The following is a 19,336-nucleotide window of genomic DNA, read 5'->3' as shown; positions in this document are numbered from 1 at the left end:
TCTGAGAAAGGTTACAGAATCGCTGCCGAGGGTATCGCTACCTATGAAGTCGAACGAACGAGCGCTTGATCCACGAACGCGTGGATGGGTGACGGTGCGGGGCGTTCCGTGAGGGGCACTGACGCTTTGTTGTAAAGAAAAGAAGGGAAAAAAAGGGGTCGCAATCCTTTTCTCAGAGAACCCCTCCTGTGTTGCAGATCGGGACGATATCAGATGTTCTCATGAGATTCCATTGCGACGATGGGCTCGGAACGAGACATACGGTAGGTAACGGGGGTGTCCAACACAGACACAGCGCGCCACTACTAGCGAAAGAGGCAACCTACCATTTTCTATCCGTAGTGCTTTTTTTTTTTTCTTCCTTCCGCAAAAGTATTGCGAATCAGAGAGGTGCGGTTTCAGGTCGTGATTCGTTCATGTTCCGGGGCCTTGGGGCGGCCGGCGATGACACTGACACGCTGATCCCACCTCACATCAGTCTACCTCCGACTCTGCGTGAGTACCTACGTATGTATGACTGTGACTATGCAGAAGTGCGTGCCGCGATCAAGGCGCCCGACGGCAACGCCCTAGCAGGAAAATCCAGTCAGGCACCTCAATGATCGTCAGGGGTTTAGCTGCCCGTCGCCTTCAGCCTCCCGCCACCACAAGTCTTGTTGATCTGCGAGATGTTCGTTCTCTGTCAATGGTGCATTGGTGACATTTTTTGCGATTCGAACCACATGGTTAGATCGATGCAAAGTACAAAGTCACGACGAGTACCTACCATTAAGAAAGTGCTGGCTGGCTGGCCAGCCTGCCTAGCCAGAATTCCCCTCCGCGCAACGACATGTTCTCTTTTCTCCTGGCCCGCCACACTTGCAGCTTCCAGGGACCAGCACCGAGACTGCTGTGTTTGCCCGCCTTACTTTTTTCAATCGCCTCACGGAGTCACAGTCTTTCAGAAACCACACTACGGATACACTAGAAAAGAAGCCCAAAGAGGTTACCCGGGAACGGCGGATGCCGGAAAGAAGCCACCTCAGGCCTTCAGTAGTACCTACTGTGCAAGTACTGACACAACTACGTAGTAGTAGTAATACACAACTAGGTAAGGGCAGTCCCGCCCGGAAGTTCTGAAGGCAACCCTTGAGCATGCTCTTAATTAGACAGGCCCACCACACCACACCTCCCTCCTCCACCGCGACCGTTCCAGCAACGCATCCTGGCACAAACGCGGAGCGCAAACAGGCACGCCTGACGCCGCACTGCCAACGGGGAACCGGCTGGCCGGAACCCGTGCCGCGGCGCGAGGTGGGCTCTGACTGCCTCCGTGCCCAGGCGTGGAGGCGCGCTCCATTTTAGCTGTTCCTAGTGCCCCGCTATCCTGAAGGGTTTCTGAACTTTCTGTCTCTCTTTTTTTTTTTTCTCGTTCTGAACTTTCTACCCCTCCAGACGGACAGATTTTTTTGGAACCAATATCGTCTTTGCCATATCCTCGTCCTTGGTCAGGGGGCAAGGGACGATAAAAGAGAGACTGCAAGGTACCTACTTTATGTGGCATGAGAGACGTGCGCCGGAAATTCCCTACGAGCGTCTACTCCATGGCCATCATCGTTGACGGTTCGCTACAACGGGCAACGCCTTACCAACATCAGATGAAAGCCTGTACTCCGTAGGCCGATAGCATACGGCTTATCGTTGCAACGTCAATGGAGGGGTAAATCAACGACAGGTTCCCAACTCGGCCGTTCCGGTCATGTATTTTGCTCTGGCTTGGCAGGCCTTGCCCTATGCCGAAGCTTCAAATGAAGGGCACCGAAAGCCCGGGTTGGACTGGGTCCTGGGCTCCTGGCGACATCTTCTCCTCCCGGCTTCCTTTCGTTGGCCTGGACCACTTCTGATTCTGGATCCTCTTCCGGCGTCCGCTCGTAGGGTTAATAAATTGCCAACCTGCCAGGTAGATGGCGGGGGCATGGCTTGCCCTTGGGTTAAGTTGGATTCGAAGGGCCCATATATCACAAGAGAGGGACTATTGCAGGTGGTAAATGGAGTGCCGGACTGGGGTGCATGTTAGCCCCGTCGCGTGGCGGCCGGAGACGGAGCTGGATCATGGAGGAGAACTCTGAGCTTGAAGTTGTATGCCCGCGATTTTGAGTAAGGTAAGGTAAGTACGGTGTGCAGTACTCCCTCAAGGTATCGAGTTCCTAGATTCCCAAAGCGCATATCCGTGGTAGACACGTCAATGCGTTGGGAAAAAATGGCTTTGTCGGTGAGGCCCATTGCTTCTAGATTTGTCTCTTGTGCCAACAGCACGTCTCTCAAGGCTTATCTGGCATGCACCTGCGCCGACTTCGCGAAGCCTTGCGGCATCAGAGGCGAAATCGTCAATATGAAGCGGGTGTCGTGAGCGTAAAAGACAATAGAAGAGGGGATGTCCACTTTCATGCTGCGACCCAGCAGTCGAAGCGCAAGAGTTGTTAGTTTGCTCTCCACCGATATGTCAGGACTTGCCCTTTCGGATCTCTGACCCTTGAAATTCAGTTTCTGTCCGCCATTTCGTGTACCCACTCCGACATTTCGTCGTTCGAGACCGACAAGGTGAGAGACGCGCCTACAAGGACTCACCGCATCGTTGGTGCTTGAAAAGCGATGTGATGCCCCTCAAGAGTCCAGGGTTTTGTACATGCTCGATAGGAACCCGGTTGATTTTGCGCTTTTGTCCCTGCCGTTCGAGGGCCCCGGAAGCGCCAGTTCACGACATCGACGGGGGGGGGGGGGGTTGCTTGAGGGCGGTGACGCCTAGGACGGTGAACTGTAAGTGTAAGCGAGCGAGCGATAGGCCTTGCAAGGTCTAGCATGATGCGTGATAGCGAATTCTGGGTCATGATCCATGGTTCAGACTTCAGAGAGGGGGAGGGGCGCGGCGGTCGAGACTCGAAGTTCAAGTTGCACGTCTCTGGAGGGGGAGGGACCGGAGGGCGAGGGCAGATTCGTGGCGTCAGGGATGCGAATGAGAAAGCCGAAAAATCAACGAGGCCGATAGGGCCAGAGCGGATTCTCTGAGAGTTGTGAGGATATCCATGATCCGTACGGATACCATGTTTGACATATCGTGACATGCAAATGATAATCGCAGTGGAGCGTTGATCGATTGCCCCTAGACTTCGGGCGGCAGGTTGGCGACATGGACAGGTCAGTAAGGAATAGATCCAGAATGACGGGACATTTGCAATGGAAGCATGAGACCCAGTCATAGAAGGCGTGTAGAAAATTGTGTAACTCGCTTGGACAGGATAACGGGATTTGAGGAACAATGTGGTACATCCATGAACAACCCCCCCCCCCCCCAATCAGGGCCCCAAAGGTTCTACACTACATAGCATGGACCGTTCAGGACCGTAGGCTGGAGGAGAACAGGGGAAGGGGTTTATTTGACGTGTAGCAACATGATGAAATGACTTGGGAGTTGGCACCATTTACAACACGAGAGGTGGAAACTTGTCAAGTTCGAGGGACAACAAAGCGTGTCAGCTTGAGGGAAATGGGACCAGCCTGCGCCGCACTTGAACTTCCAAACTCGCCTGGAAGGTGGCAGCAGGTAGCACTGGCACCAGCCTCAGTCTCTGTCCCTCCATTCAAGTTGTCCTCCGATAGCAAGGTACGAAGTACCTGCAGGGCATGTCTTTCCCAGCGCAACAGGGACTCAGAGGGCCATGATATCGAGGACCTGATTCATTGCCAGGTCCCTGATTGTGCAAGGGATGTGGAAGAGAGTCATAGCAGAGTTGGAAAAATTTTCTCATCCGTATCAGAGAGCGGGAGGCAACCTCAATTTCCGTACGCGACAAGGCCAAGGGAAAAGAAAGCAAACAGTTGAGTCAGAATGGGAAGCGGAAAAAAATAAGAAAAGAAAAAAAAAAAAAAGCGAAAGGGGGGCGGGCGAACGAAAAAGGGATGAGACCCATGAGAGAAAGGAGGGGGAGGGGCTCGAGGACCGAGGGGCACACTTGTGACTGACTACCTAGCCGTACTGGCCAAGTGCATCGAGAGTCGAGACAACAACGTCGACATCATCTCGTTTGGCGAAGATCGCGGGAGCGCTTCCGTGGCCCGCGATGGAGCCGTGGGTCGGTTGTCGCCTTTCTCATTCCACTTGTTGATTATGCCCAAATCCAATACTCCGTACGGAATAGTGCACAATGGTCTGTGTTGCGCATAGCGGCATGGCTGGTCATGGCCATGCTTCGTATCATTTCAGATCGTCTTGTCGTCTCCTTTTTCGATCTGCTGCCGCCGGCGACCACGACCAGAGCCCTGTCTCTGGAGTTCTCTCTTTCACCATGTCGGTCAACTAATGTAAACAGGGGGATACGACCCGCTTGCCCGGATGCTTGTCGGCGGTCGCAGGTGTACCGTTTGGTAGTCGAGCAAAAAAACAAAGTGTTCCCAAGGATTCCAGGACCTAAGCAGGGCTATTGAGCATCTTGCATCAAAACAAGTCCCGACCGCTTCAGACCTTACTGACCGCCTTTGAGGAATGAAAGAAACGAAGAGGCGGTCGGGCATCTGGCATCCCGAGTGATAGTTAGTAAGTGTGGCTCTCTCTCTCTGTCTCTCTCTCTCATGGCCATGGGCCTTTTTCAAGAGACGACGTGTCTGTGTGTCCGTAGGTCGTGTCTCATCAACGATGATTCAGGCGCATCCCAAATCGAACTACAAAAAATGCGTCCCGCTCTCTCGGCCGGGTACTAAGGTAAGTCGCGGTACGCACGCGGCAGCGGTGCGGGTGCGGGAAGCGGTACGGGTTGACGGGTATCCCAAACGCAAGCCCAGCCCAGCCCAGCCCAGCCCAGCGCAGTGGTTCAGTTTTCTGTCATTCTTGTTTTATGCTCTCAACGCGTCTGGTTGCGTTTTGCCTTGATGGTGGTGATTGGTCAATGCAAGTCGAGTAGGCGCGGCGCGTGAACACCGCGTCCTTGAGCCACGTTTGAAATGGTGCAAGACCCACACAACCGCCGTGGTCCATAGAATTGGCCGTTTGGCGTTTGCTCATCCAGCCGTGTGCCAGCATCCACCCACTTCAGACGTGCTGTGACATAGAACCGTTTTCCCACCTCCGCGATGCGAACACCAGCAACAGGTGCATGTGAGCTGCAGCCTGAGACCCGCGGCGAGAAGAACGGCGGGTCGGCCTTGGAGTGGGACTCTAGGAGGATGCCTTAGTGTACATATTGGAGCACATCCTCAGCTACTATGTACACTACTCCCTGCTTGTTTCCACAAAGTGCACGTGTATTGGACCGCGTACTTGTCCTCGACCTGCACGAAGGAGGTACACAGGGATACCTCTCCTCACCGCCGTGAGTGACAGGATGGGTCGCCGTCCACGGGAACAAGCATGTATTCCGCCGGCGCGCGTTAGTGCAGCTTGTCGAGACACGTATCATCCGAGTACCGGATGCACCCTGACCGCGCTGATGTACCGTCCGGGGACCGGGAGACGGGGTCTCTGCCCATTGGCTCGAGGTAGGGGATGCCCGGCAAGAACTCGCTGCTAATCCTAGCTTGTCCGTTAGAGCACTCCATCCCATCCATCCCATCCCATCCTGTTGGACGGTCTTGCCAGCTGGGTATCCTCGAAACCTTGACCTGCACAACCAGCACTCCACGATCAGCTAGGGACCGGCTTCACATGGCGCAGACAGAGCCCTAGGCAAGAATCAATCAGCAGCTGTCCATCCACTTTGCTGTACGGATATTGAGTATTGGTACTTGATATAAACCGAGACTTTACCGCAAGATCGTATCCGTACAATGACAATGACACAAATAGCGACAAAGGAGGAGGGGTTGATGACCAGCCAGGTGGGGGTTTGGTCATACTGATGAGGGGCTCTCTGAGGAGTCGGAGACGCGGGAGGGGATCACAGAATCATTGGATTCTGGAAGCTGTGTAAGGCTTCTTCTCCGGCCAGGCCTTTCGCGACTCGCCCTTGTTCATGTCCTCCCTTTCGAGTTCCGGAGCCGGGGCGAAATTGCCAACCAAATCGGCGGTCCGGGTTCTAGCGAGGCTAGGCCGGGAGGGGCAGCGAGCTGCTGGGACAGAGGGGAACCCCCAAGTTGTTCGTAACTGCAATTTCTTTTCCACGTCGCCTCTCTTCCAGCCTCGGGTTCTTGCAAGACGGTAATCTGCGAGCCTCTCTCGGTAGACACATGGGCGACGTCAGTGCTCGTTAACACCCGCCTTCCTATTAAGCAAGGCATTTTGTTTCGCTTGATCCAGAAGCAAGTATTGATGAACCAGGATAACATGGCCCAGTGTGCAACTGGGAAGCGACTAGTCGCCTGTCAACTGGCCTTGAGCTACAATGTCATGTCGTTGCATGCCTTTTTATTAGTAAGGTGAGCGAGCTATGGGACGGGACAAACTGGTGAAGCGGATACCATGCATATCTTGACTTACCTTGCCATTCAGCTGTTCCGCCTTTTCTCTCACACCGCACACCTTTCATCACGCCGTCTTTCCTCTTTTTCCTTCTAGCTGGATGGCCTGAAGTTTCGAGCCTCGAGTTCTCTGGACAGCTCAACGATGATGACCCAACCGGCCACATCATCGCCCCTGGATGCTTCCCGTCATCAAGCCCAGGGCACTTGGGACCAGCACATCAATGCTTGCCTTAGTGTCGCGTACCACTGCCTTGGTCCAGTCCACCCCGAATGGGACCCCCCTAAATAGCCCGGAAGTCCAGCACCGCTTGCCATTAGCCCGTGTGCTGTAGTCGTGTATAGTGCTCTATATGTGCGTTTTCGTAGGTGCTCAACTGAACTGGCTCATCGACCGGCTCTTTGCCATGGGCTCACGCCCCCCTAGACGTCTTGACGCACCCCAGCAAACATCCTTGAAGCGTCCCATAACCCGGCCATCCGCCCTTTGGTTTCCCCTGCCATGTTTCTGTGGGTACTGGATACCGGGGTCGTGGTGTCTGAAAGTGGCTAGTTGTGCTCCGGACGGATCGGGTGCGTGCCAGGCCTTGCAAATCTCGTGCGCTCCATTTCACCGTCCCGCGGGCCAAAATCTGAGCGCTGTAATTTTGGTCAGGATGACAATGGCGGGACGAATAGTCGATACTTTGCGTAATGGTATGGTGCACTGCGTGAGCTCAGGTACCGCCTTCGAACGCCTGTGCTGTTGTTGATGGCTTGATGCCTCTGTGCTCGAGGGCAGGCAAATCCATCGATTCCATCCTCGTGATTGCTAAATGTAGACAGACAGAGCACTAGCGGCCGCGAGAGGAAGCTGTGCCCCCTAGTTTGGCGACAAAATTTTTACTGGCAATCCCTGAATCCTCTACGTGCCATGTTGCGTCGTGTTCGTAAGGGGGCCAGCCGATACGGACAGACAGTGATGACTGGGCCCTGCTCTGTCGAGCGGGATGGGATAGTGAGCGACGGTATCTGTACGAATAGAGCAGGAATATTATCCCTCTCGAGCTTGAGTGGCTGGTATTTGCCCCTATCCGTTCGTTTGTCTCTTGACCCCTAAAATTGTCTTGGATGGTGATGATGATAGCGAGCCGCGACACGATCCAGTTAGATTCCTCGCCTCTTGTGTGTCAGACGAGATGAGGGTACTATATGGATACAATGATGCATACCTTCATGGTTCCGAGAAATTTGATGGAAATTGGACGAAGGCAAACTAATTGCGTGGGCTGGATGGATCGTGGAGATGGTTCGGAGTTTTGGCAACTTTGGTACGGAGTACTTGGTCACGAATATGATGCGGCGAGGTTCGATGCTATTCGATTACTTTCAGACTCTCGTCGACTCGTGCTGTGATTGAAATGAGACATTTGAAGGCTGACTGGAGAGCTGAAGCTGGAAGTTGGAGCTAAAGTTGGATGCCCTGCGTGATGCAGAGTGGCAGTGAATGAAAGAAATGTGAGGTATCTATCTGTAAGGCCAGAAGTATCTTGTGCGCAAAGTTAGGCAAGAGAGTGACATGGAAGTGGGATCGTCAGTGCCTGCTTACATAGCTCCGGCCCTCCCTTCCCGTTCCCTACCAGTCTATCCGTAATAGGGGAGGTAGCTCAAAAAGAGTGTTTGCATTCCGCCTCTGACATAACAGCACAGCAGGTCAGGTACGGGAGTACTTGTGGAAATACAGGCAGAAGCACGAAAGGTATGTATGTAGAAATGGAGCCAGGAAGTGCTAACCGACCTGAACCTTACCTCCCGTCATCTGCTGTGAAAGTGAGGAGGAGTGGGTGCGTACCTCCTTCCCTGCTCGGAGTGGAAGCAGGTGGTTTTTATTTTTGTGGACAGCATGCGTGTGCGGCGTGCCTCTGTGCAAGTGTGTGCATTGGTGCCAACAGCATTGCAGCGGCATTGGTTCTACCTAGTCTACCTACGGAGTACTGTATGTATGTATGTATGTACCTTCCTGCTTCCTTACCTTAGGTCATCCAACCTGAGGTTACGAATACAACGACAGCGGAAGCAACAGCAGCACGACAGGGTCAGCATGGAATGACAGTGCAGGAGGAGGCAGTGGAAGAAGACGGGAGGAAAGAAAAGAGGAGGCGGAGAAGGTCAAGGACTGACCTGACTACCTAATTACGAAGCCGAAGCCGATGAAAAGACAGACAGACGTATCCGTCCGGCACCTTGGAGCCAATCAATTGCTGAAGGACTCATCACCTCTACATACAGCAGCTTGCCGTCCCTCCTCTTTCTCATCTTTCCCCCCTCACTTTCAATGGTTCGCTCGTAGGAACTTGTAAGTTGGTTGTCACAGGAAGAAGCAACAGCACAGCGCAGCACAGCAATGGACGCAAGCACCGTCGCCGAGGCCCCCTCCTCTTCTCCCGAGTCCCCCCCCCCCCCCTTCTATTCGTATCGTGGCGGGTTACCCCTCTCCACTCCCACTCACTCGTGACCTCCAGCTGGCCGCGGACGTGGACTCTGACGGCGCGGTGGTAAGGTACGTGTACGCAGTAGTCACTGGTGCACCTGCTTTGCGGCCTTGCCATGCTCGCTCGCCCTGCTCATTCGGGGTTACAGGTTGGCTGGTTGCCGGTTGCTGTGTCGCTGGCAGGCCGCTTGGAAGGTAGACGACAGGGGGGTCTGTCGTCCACCCATCCACCCAACCTCAGGTACCTTAACTACCATAGGTATGTACCTCAACTCATCCACTCCCGCTTCAGGGCTCCCCTTCCCCCCCCCTCTCCACTACATCCTCGGCCAGCAGGCCCAAGGATAATGGCCCGCCGCCCAGCACCTCCAGTTCGGATCCCAACTCACACATCCCTCCCTTGCTCATTCTGATGGAGCCGGCCCAGCAGGCCCAGGTCGGATCTATTCTGCTGTTCTGGTGGCCCGGTGAACAAACACTGGAGCCCGTTCCAGTTTCCTAATCCCTCCCTTCCCGTCCTTCTTCCCCCCTCCCCTCTCTCTGCGATGTGTGCATTGTGGCCCTCCTACTCCTCTCCTCCCCCTCCTTCATCCATCTCAGTGAGTCGCAGTGGGGACCAATGTGCTTGGATTAAGATGAATAAATAAAGATACAAAAAAATGAAGGGGAGGAAGAGCTGTAGCCGGATGTACCTCTCAGGTTGTTATGTCGACCTTCCTTACCTGTGCTTGCCTGAGGAACCCTGCATCTGAGATACATTGCCTTAGGTACATCTGAGTAGCTAAAGGAAGTACCTACCCAACCCACCTCGACTTTTCCACCTTAGCTATCAAAGTATCTTTCCTCAGGTATTTACCCACCTGGCAGAGAACCATCGATAGAAGACATCCGGCAGTACGTACCATGCCACTTGCTGCTGCCCGCCTCTTTCCCGCCTGTTCCAAGTGAGGTGAGGCGGGAGAGGACACCCAAGAGACGGGGGGAAAGGTACTTCGTCCAATGTACCTGTCCCTCTTCCATTTTCCAGCTTCGGGCCATCGTCGTCCTTCTGGTCTCTCCCCTCTCTTCTCGCTCTCTCTCTCTCTCTCTGCTCTGCTCTCTGCGCCCTGTCTGGCCCCCCCTCCCCTCTCTTTCGTGCTCTCTTGCGCTCCCTCCCCCCTCCCCTCCTATCCAATGTGTCCACCCCCTCCAATTCACCAAGTCCCTCCCACTGTCGCAGTCCAGTGTCCCCACCGTTCTCACCAGAGACGCCTCTTTTCCTCTTCTTCTCCCCTCCTACTTTTTCTTCGATTCCCCCTCTTCCGTTTTTCTCTCCCACTCTCGTGATCATCATCCATCTCCAACACGCAACCCAACGCGCGCACTCTTCGCCTTTCCCGGCCCATCATCACGACTCAAGCGCGCCTGTCGCCTCTAGACACGCCGCTTCAACACTGGCTACTCGCCAGCTTTTTCCCTTCAACCACACATACGTCCTTCCTATGACCAGAATATCGAACCAAATGATCAGCAACATCTACCAGTCTAATCAAGACACACTTTAAACTCCACGGGAGCGCGCCGAGCGAGGAGGAAACCCTAGGAGCCGGGCGATTTCAACCATCGTTTTCAACAACAAGAGAGCCGTCGTGCACATCGTCCAAGCCGTCACATCTGTTCGTCGCCGTCGTCGTCGTCGTCGTCGCAACAGCTGGCCCAGCCACCCGACATATCTTCAAAAATCACGACCACCACCCGAGCCTTCAATATGCCTGGCGCAAGCGTCGCAGTCCTTCCGACGTCAGCATCTTCGACGCCGGCCTCGCGAAAAGCCTCACTCGCACCGGAACGCAAGTACAAGTGCCAGTTCTGCAACAGAGCCTTCAGCAGGAGTGAGCACCGCAGCAGACATGAACGATCCCGTAAGTGCACCTATCTTCCCGGAACCCCTCTTCTCCCCTCCTCCTCCTACATCCCAAAGCTTCCGCTCGACTGGGAACCCCTCGCGACATTAAGCAACCCCTCCTTTCGACCTTGCCTCGATGCGTCATGCGACAACAATTCCACGCAAAGCAACATTCGTATCCAGTTGTCTTCACTTCGATTCATTTCGCTAATTCAACTCCTTCTACTAGACACCAAAGAGCGCCCCTTCAAGTGCATGAAGTGCCGCAGCACATTCGTCAGACGCGATCTTCTCCTTCGTCACGATCGTACCGTGCACGCCAAAGACGGAGGTGTTCCTCTTCACAGCGATGGCAAGAGACGTTCAGGCCCGAAGACGAGAGCTATCGGCGGCCCAGCCAAGACCCCCATGCTTGACCAGTCCGCGATAGACCAGATTGAAGCCGCTTCTCACGATGGCACCTTCGATCTCGAGACAGCCGCCATGCTGGTTGCAGACTTTCAACACAAGGCCGCCGCCGGCGCACGCGCAGGAGGCAGTCCATCGATGCCCTACTCGCCACACGCCATGGATTCGTCTGCCACCTACCCTTCAGGTGCCATACCTGTTCCCCAGTGGGAGAGCTTCATGTCTCAATCGTCAGAAGCAAAGGCGCACTCCATTGCATCATCAGCATCTGGCTCGTTCGAGTCTCAGCAGTCTTTCAACAGCACGAACACCATGCAACCTCGCAACGTTCAGCTTCCGCCCATCAACGGACAGACTTGTAACGGCCTCGTTCCGGCGCTGCAGTCCATGATCAACTCACTGCCAAACTCCGAAGCTGGTACGCCTGTGCCGCAAAGCCCGTTCGTCACCGAGGCGACCTTGTCAACTGCTGGATTCCGTGCCCCTCAGGTTGCGAGCGACGATGAACGCAACCAGATTCTCGACAACATCCGCGCGCAAGACACTGAGCATGCTATCCCCGATGGCTTCCGCCTCCCCAACCTGGCCTCTTTGAACCGATTCTTATCAACGTACTTTGGGCTGTTCCACCACCATCTTCCATTCCTGCATCCTGCGTCCTTTGACTCGACCAAGGTGTCTCCGGCTCTGCTTCTCGCAGTGCTGAGCATCGGTGCGCTCTACGCATTTGACCAGGACCAGGCCTATATGATGCACATTGGATCCAAGGTGCTCGTCAACCAATTCCTGCAGAACAAGGAGAACTTTAGCTCGCGCAAGTGCCCTCTGTGGACGATGCAGGGCTCGCTTCTCAACATGATATTTGCCAGCTGGAGTGGTGATCCGAAGGGACTCGAATGGGCATGCTCTATCAAGAGTCTGCTCGCCAACATGGTTGCGGGAAACCGTTACGAGCTCAAGCTTCGTCAGGAAGCCCGCAACAGCGCTCAGCCTACCCGCAGCGAGTGGATCGAGGATGAAGGTTGCCGCCGCACCTACTACGCGGTTTACATCTTCTTTGGCCTGCTCACCTTGACGTACAACCACACACCGGCAATTAGCTTCAACGAGTTTGAGGACTTGCAGCTCCCTTCCACCGAGGGACTCTGGAACCTCAAGGTCACGGACGAGGCCTCTTGGCACGAGCATTTGAAGGCGTCGCCTGTGGTCACTTTCATGGAGGCGCACGACAACCTGTTCCAGGGAGAGACACTCAGGTACAGCGCGTTTGCGTCGCGGGTAATGATCAACGCCCTGTTCCTCGAAGTGTGGTACCACAAGCGCAGTCCCGAGGCACTTCAGGATGTTGTGACCGAGTACAAGCTCAGACTCGCGCTGGAGACGTGGGAGAAGTCCTGCGAGCTCTGCGAGCCTGAGAATGTTTCAGTCCCACTGAGTGCTCCTCACAAGGGACACCCTCTCATCTTCAATGCCAAGGCTTTGTACCGGAACGCCAGGACTCGCTTGGAAGTTGATCTGAAATCTGTGCAAGAGGCGCTGCGCTACCACGATTCCTATGAGGTTGCGGCTGCCATGTCAGCCGCGCGGGATCGCGTGAAGCGCTCCAGTGAGATGATCAAGGTCATTCAGGAATGCTACAACTGTATCGAGATTGCCGTGGTCCAAGGCGTGCGCTGGGTTGCACGAACTTCGCCGACTAACTGGAGCGTCGAGCATGCCTTGTGTGGTCTTGACCTCATGATTGTCCTCTCGCTCTGGCTCTACCGTCTGGAACATGACGAAGAGCCAGCTACAGAGGAGGAACTGGCCATGTACAACAAGGTTCGACAGCTCTTCGACAAGGACCTCGACGAGGCCTATGCTTCCCAGCTTAGCTCTGTTGTTGCCCGTCTGTGGGGCAGCATGTTGGACGAGGTCGTGGTCTGGGGGTAAGTGACTGTTATCACCCTTCTATAAAAGACTAGATGGCTAACAAGACTCTAGAATCACCCGACTTATGGGAGAATCCTTCCGCCTGCACGCACAAGCACTCGTCGGCTACCAGGTCGAAATGGAAGCTTCCTCGAGCGTGTCGACCCCTTCGATGATCTCGCAAGGGGCCGATGAGGATAGCGTGTACTAGTCACAAGATGATTGAACGATTTCCTATGTCTTTCCTTTCCTGAATGGTTTTTCCTTGCGCTTTTTTCTCCTTGGCATATACCTCTTCGTCTGATGGGTTTCGGCGTAACGGATCTGGAGTGGTTGATCGAACACTCCCTCTCGGTCTGAGGCTTATTCCCCTTGACTTTGCAGGGGACAGGCGTCACAGAAGAGAGGCTTTTGAATTTTTGGGATGATTATTACGCGTATACCGGCCTGCTCAGCTGGTCTTTTTAGTATCTTGTTTCCTTGGCTTGGTTTTTCTTTTGAGCGTCCCAGCATTGGACATGGTCACGGCAACAACGGGGCAGGTAAACGGTGAAGGGTGGGGGGCATTGGGTTCGGCACGGATTCCTGGGTAAAGCAACCCTAGGATATTGGGATAATTCGGGCCCTGCTCACGCATCCCAGAGACTGCCTCAGGGCACTGTTGGCTGGTCCAGGGTGGGCTTGGTGATGACTGTTGCGCGTTTGTTCTATTAGCTCATACTAATGTTTTGTGCTGCTGATATCCATTTCATCTTTCTCTTCTCCTTCGTCCTTCCTTCTCTGCTGATATTGCGTCTACTTGTTGATCTCTACTCTGTTCTCTCTCCTGCTTCTGTTATGCGCTGTTTCCTATCATTGCTATCTTTCGATTCGCTTTGCTCAGATACCTTGTTCGATATACAGATTGCAGTATTTGCTTATCCTGGAATTTATGTCTACTCTGATTTGATCATCTGCCGTGTAAATTTGTCTTGGCATGAGCGGATTGTATGGGAGACAGATGCTCACCATGGCTGGCTTGGATGTGTACTCTCAAGACAAGAGAACCAACAAGCCTGGCTTAATCAGAGACGGGGGAGAAAAAGGTGTGGAGATGGTTCTTGAGCGCAAGTGTATAAATAGTTTCCTGTCCGTTCAGCATATTTATGAATATCACTTCTCATTGGCATTACATGATGAACTTCCTGCGCACTGGAGTGAGGCGACTCTGAGGTGTTTATGTGTCTACGCCTTTGCTTGATGACAACATTCCATCATACATTCCACCATACGCGCTAGAGGGCCTTTTTTCTCCACCAGAAAGTCCAGGTAGCTTGGCGACAAAGAGATCAACTTTTGACGTTGGGCGTAGGCCATAACAAAGAACTTGGGAAGGATGAGGTAGTTCGAGCGGAGCCGGGGCTGGACGCTAATGGGCAGTCTCCAGAGAATGAGCGGGCGTGTCATAAGAAGCAAGTGCAGCCATGGGTTTCGTCCTACGATGCTGGAGGGTGCAGAAAATTTGGTTGATGATGGAGAGCCCTCGAGACAGCGTACCGTGACGAAAGTTGCTGATGGAATTATAGTCGCTGCGTGGCAAATGGTGTCAAGCGACATCACGTCTGGATTCTTCATCTTCTTGCATTCTTATAGGACACGAGGCTTCTATCCTAATACATACTGTATTCAGAAGTTGTCGCCAACCGAGTCCCAAGTACAATCGCTTAGCTTCTGCGGCACATAGCCATTCTCTGTGCAAAGGCCATCATACAAATGTCCCGTAGTGTCGATTAAGGTGAATCAGATCGAGACGAGATAGAACTTGGGATAGCTGAAGTGGCGGCAAGAGGACTAACTGCCTCGTGATATCCACGATATACTGGGCCCCCACGGTAAGCACACGATAGAAGGCATGCTCTTTGGATTTGACAGAGCCTCTTTCTTGAGAGCTGATGGGCCAGCGGAGCTGCTTTCATTGTCTTCTGCTCTCTGAGACAGCCGACAGCCCATCGGCGGGGTTTCTAGCCTAGTGGCTTTGGCCTCTCACTCACCCCGCCCATGCCTTGACGAGAGATAGAGAAGGCGGGGGGGGGGGGGGGGGGGGGGGGGTGCTTTTTTTGTTTTGCCCCCCACCCCCGCGGGGCCCCCCCCCCTCTTCACCCCCCCTCCCTCCCCCCCCCCCCCCGGGGGGGGGGGGGGGGGGGTGGGGGGGGGGGGGGGGGGGGGGGGGGACGGCAGTGAGAAGAGCTTCTTTGGTCTTGTCTCCAAGCCCGACTTGGGGCTCCAGCATTGCTACGGCACTCTATGATCCGTCCAATCCCAAGGTAGAACGCGGTGTGTTGCGCGGGTTCCTGCAGGGCACACGATACGACGTCGAGGCGACACGACGTAACACCACATGTGGCTGGCTTCCGCCGGAGCGAAAATTCCACCCAGCCCAACCCGAAGAGAACTGAACGGGGGACAGTCAACACACACACACACACACTCTCTCTCTCTCTCTCTTTTTGGAAGTTCTTCTGCCCGTTCTTACCAACGACTCCCCCTTCTTTGTTCCAAGCAGTCGCTATTCTTACCCGCGTTGTGTTTCAAAGCCGCTTCTGGCATCGCGGTGATGGTGGACGGGAAGCTTGAGACACCAGCCGTCAGTCAGGGCCACATGGTTCATCTTTGATGGGACTATTGTTTCCCTCCACTTGAACAACGGTTGACAACGATGCCGTTATATTCGAACGTCGTGTCGAACGTCGAGGGCTGTTCCTTTGTCTGTCTTTGATCCTTTTGCCAGCCCCTCCCCTTGGTGCTCCTGACTTCGAGTCCGTCCGTTGAACCAGTCCGTCTAGGGAGGGCTTCGGGTGTGTGTGATGGGTGCCTACATTGGGAAAGTTGGAGGGGAGGGTTGTATTTTCGGCACCCGTAGATGAAGCAGCACCCCGTTCAGCTAGAGGCACTGGCACGATGATTTGGTTGCACCGCATGGCCCTCCGCTCTCTAGAGCTACTACATAGTCTACCGATGATCCTGCCCATCCTTCGACTTTTTGTATCTGCCTGCTCATCCGTTTGTTGTTGGTGTTGTAGTGTTCCATCTTGCGCCGTTGCTCCGTCTCTGTTCTTCCACTCGCGCCTCATTTACCCTTATCTTCGTCTGGGTGTCACCCTTTGCTTCACTTGCATCCCGTCATCCTTTGGCCTCTCCTCATGTCTTGACTGTGTCAAAGACGTGCTTGGACCGGCTCTACTACTTCTCTGTCAAAAACTTTGGAGGATTGTACTACTCTGGCAGTAGTAGAGATATTCACATCCTCACGTTACTTACATGGTCCCGCGAAGACCAATAACAATCTCTCCTTACACCCACCTTCATACATCTACACATATCACCACATATTCACCATGAGAAATCCTACAACAGCGTGCCTGCTTGCGGCTAGCTCGCTCTCAACCCTCGTACGTGCGGCCTGCGAATGCGGGTATGCGACCAATATCACCGGCACGATGGAGGTCTTCACCGACCTCATCGAGACAGACTTTACCAAAGTCAAGAACATCACGAAAAATACAGACTGGGCCCGTCAAGAGTTCAACAAGACAAACATAAACGCCCGCGGACCCCTGGGAGAAAAGTTCATGACCGAGAACGTCGCCTCCGTCCACGAAGGGTCGAGCTCGTTCGGGCTCAGCTCGACAAAGGCCGACGCCGGACTGCAGCTTCTTGTCGAGAGCGCCACGACGAATGGCCTGGTGCCAGGCGCGGAGATCGACTCGGCGCGTCAGGATGTGCAGTATGGTTCTTTCAGGGCGATGATGAAGATCCCGGATGTTGCTGGGACATGTGCTGCCTTCTTCTGGGTACGTTGCCATTGCCACAAACCCCCCTTTACGTCTTATATCAAGTCCACTAACATTAAGAACAGTACCACAATGACACACAAGAGATCGACATGGAGTTCCTCACAAGAGAATTCAACTCGTCAAACAACACTTACCCCGTCAACATCGTCCTCCAGTCCCGTGCCTCGCTCGAAAAGGGCTACAATGCCGTCGACACTGGCAACTTTTTCAAAGTCAACCTCGGCTTCGACCCGACCGCGGCCTTCCACGAGTACCGCATCGACTACCTCCCCAACGCCGTCACCTTCTACGCCGACGGGAAAGTACTGGGCTCCATGAACGGCAGCGCCGTGCCCACGGAAGGGGGCCACCTGATCCTCCAGCACTGGAGCAACGGGAATCCGCTCTGGTCGGGGGGGCCGCCCAAGCAGGATGCCATCTTGACGGTGGCGTCGGTCAGGGCCTACTTCAATTCGTCCCTTGACGCGCGAAAGGCCGACCACGAGGGCCGGTGCGCGGACCCGACAGCGCCGGACGCCGTGTGTACCATCCCGGATGCGCCCGACTTCTTCTTCACGAAACAGACCAACATGACCAACAACCAGACTGTTTCTGGAACGCCAGGCTCTGGTGGAGCAGGTGGTAGTGATGATGGTGGTGTTGCAGCCGCTGCTGGGACATTAGAGGCGCCGTCGTGGTCTCTGGCCATTGGGTTGTTCCTTTTGGGGATATGGTTCATCTGATCTTTCGCCTTATGTCTTCTTCATTCGTCCCGGCAGGTTGGGTCTGCTCGGTCTTCATTTTTCGGGTTTTCGGGTAATGGGGGGTTTACGGATTCTCTTTTTCTTCTACCGGCATAGCATGAGGCGTCTCTGGGTCTTGTGTTTTGATCTGAAAAGGAGGGCAGGTCGTCAGGCGACCATGCGCTTCGTTCATCAGACGATGTTACTTCTTTACTACTTACGATGACTACGAATGATATCCACTACTCGTTCCTACAAGACTACGTTCTGCCATTTGATGACTTGACCATTACGCTGTGGTATGCCAAGGGACTTGGTTTCCCAAGTGAAGAACCGTTCTCATGATGAGGCGGGCGCCAAATGTGGCAGGCCCTTTGATCATAAAGGAGCTGATAGATCGGATGACCAAACAGTTCGTCGCAGAAAGGGAAGTTCTCTCAGATTCCCATCAACGACGTATGAGACGTCAGCTAATATTGCAACACTTCCGAGACCACCAAGGGCCCAAAAAGGCGAATCATTGCTGTTCCGCGCTAAGCAGTAAGCAATAGGTTCAACACATGTAGTCGAGTAGCCTGTCATCTGACCCAACTTTTGACAGCCAGACGATCTAAACCACCGGCAATCAAGAATGTCTCGCGATTCCCCAGGAAAACGCGTCTCCAAAAACTGTTCCTTGGAGGGGGATCAGCCGCCCGCACATGCATGCGCTTTAGCCCCCCCTACATACCCCAAAAGAAGGCACATGAACAAGAAGTGATCGACGACGAACTGGCCTCTCACCGTCCGCCTCGGAGGCTCCCGCAGCTGTTCAATAGCGTCGCCGGGAGTTGGGGCGCAACCTTCAGGATTACTCTGTCGAGTCAAGTCGAAGTCTCTTCATCCATCCCGAGCGGCGGGTGATCGGTTTCCACACCCCACAAAGGTTTCGAGAAAAGAGCCCGGACCGCGACATTATTACCCCAGGCTTTGTGGTTCCGACTGCAGGATGCAGATATTGGTCAGATACTCGGGTTCCAGTGCCGTGAGTGCTTTGCGGGTGGATATCTGGACAACCACCGATACCCTTTTGAACGAGCAATGCTTGTCTGCATCCGCACTCACCCTCCTCTCACTTACACGAGACGGGCGTGAAAAAGAACTGCGCCGCTTTCTTACACTCCACCAGTCCTGGAAAACTAAGGCATAACACCTCACCCAAGACCACGAGGATGAGCCTTATGAGGGGTCTACCGTCTGCCGGCCGAAGCGTGGAGCCGTCTCGTCACCAAATGAAAAACCGGGCAAGACAACACGTCCATTGCTAGTGGGGTCAAGAGGCGAACTAGTCCCGCATATCCATGTCGACGATTCCGTCATATCCAGCCCGTGCCAGCAAAGGAAGGGAGAATCTAACACATCACACTCGCGCGTCGCGTATCCGTACTGGGCTGTTTATAACCAGTTCCGAGTCACCCAATAGTCACCTGTAGATCCTGTTGGAGGGCAGGGGGCTCCAAAAGAAAACTTGCACATGGCCACCCTAGCTAAGAGGTATTAGTCGCGCCTGTCGACGTTCCAAGGTACAGGCCCATCAAGCTTGGAACCGGAGGGGATCCCGCCTTGGATAATAAAAAGGCTTGAATCGTCATCCTTTGTCGGGAAAACAGCTTGACAGTCTTTGGCCCACCAGAGAAGAGAC

At 54.2% G+C, this 19,336-nt stretch overlaps 5 protein-coding genes across 5 annotated transcripts; 4 read left to right on the top strand and 1 right to left on the bottom strand.

Moving 5' to 3' along the window:
• Positions 1–2,603: 2,603 nt before the first annotated feature.
• Positions 2,604–3,236, bottom strand: CTAM01_02069 (uncharacterized protein; the record flags this gene model as incomplete). Its single annotated transcript, XM_060518108.1, has 1 exon — positions 2,604–3,236. One exon carries the CDS (start codon positions 3,234–3,236, stop codon positions 2,604–2,606), a length of 633 nt encoding a protein of 210 aa, XP_060387642.1.
• Positions 3,237–8,511: 5,275 nt separating this feature from the next.
• CTAM01_02068 (uncharacterized protein) lies at positions 8,512–9,398 on the top strand (the record flags this gene model as incomplete). The annotated part of the gene is made up of 3 exons (XM_060518107.1): positions 8,512–8,573; positions 8,780–9,053; positions 9,156–9,398. The coding sequence occupies 3 exons, from the start codon at positions 8,512–8,514 to the stop codon at positions 9,396–9,398; spliced, it is 579 nt and encodes a 192-aa protein (XP_060387641.1).
• A 1,245-nt stretch (positions 9,399–10,643) lies between these two features.
• CTAM01_02067 (uncharacterized protein) lies at positions 10,644–13,311 on the top strand (the record flags this gene model as incomplete). Its single annotated transcript, XM_060518106.1, has 3 exons — positions 10,644–10,797; positions 11,011–13,117; positions 13,173–13,311. 3 exons carry the CDS (start codon positions 10,644–10,646, stop codon positions 13,309–13,311), a joined length of 2,400 nt encoding a protein of 799 aa, XP_060387640.1.
• A 512-nt stretch (positions 13,312–13,823) lies between these two features.
• On the top strand, positions 13,824–14,204 carry CTAM01_02066 (uncharacterized protein; the record flags this gene model as incomplete). Its single annotated transcript, XM_060518105.1, has 1 exon — positions 13,824–14,204. The coding sequence occupies one exon, from the start codon at positions 13,824–13,826 to the stop codon at positions 14,202–14,204; it is 381 nt and encodes a 126-aa protein (XP_060387639.1).
• A 2,270-nt stretch (positions 14,205–16,474) lies between these two features.
• Positions 16,475–17,655, top strand: CTAM01_02065 (uncharacterized protein; the record flags this gene model as incomplete). The annotated part of the gene is made up of 2 exons (XM_060518104.1): positions 16,475–16,930; positions 16,996–17,655. 2 exons carry the CDS (start codon positions 16,475–16,477, stop codon positions 17,653–17,655), a joined length of 1,116 nt encoding a protein of 371 aa, XP_060387638.1.
• Between the last annotated feature and the right edge of the window lie 1,681 nt (positions 17,656–19,336).

This window comes from Colletotrichum tamarilloi (assembly GCF_030869305.1).
Source record: "Colletotrichum tamarilloi strain Tom-12 chromosome Unknown Scaffold_4.1, whole genome shotgun sequence".
Classification (NCBI taxonomy): Eukaryota; Fungi; Ascomycota; class Sordariomycetes; order Glomerellales; family Glomerellaceae; genus Colletotrichum; species Colletotrichum tamarilloi.
Note: the sequence above shows the minus strand (reverse complement) of the source record. Positions and strands in the feature narration are given on the sequence as shown.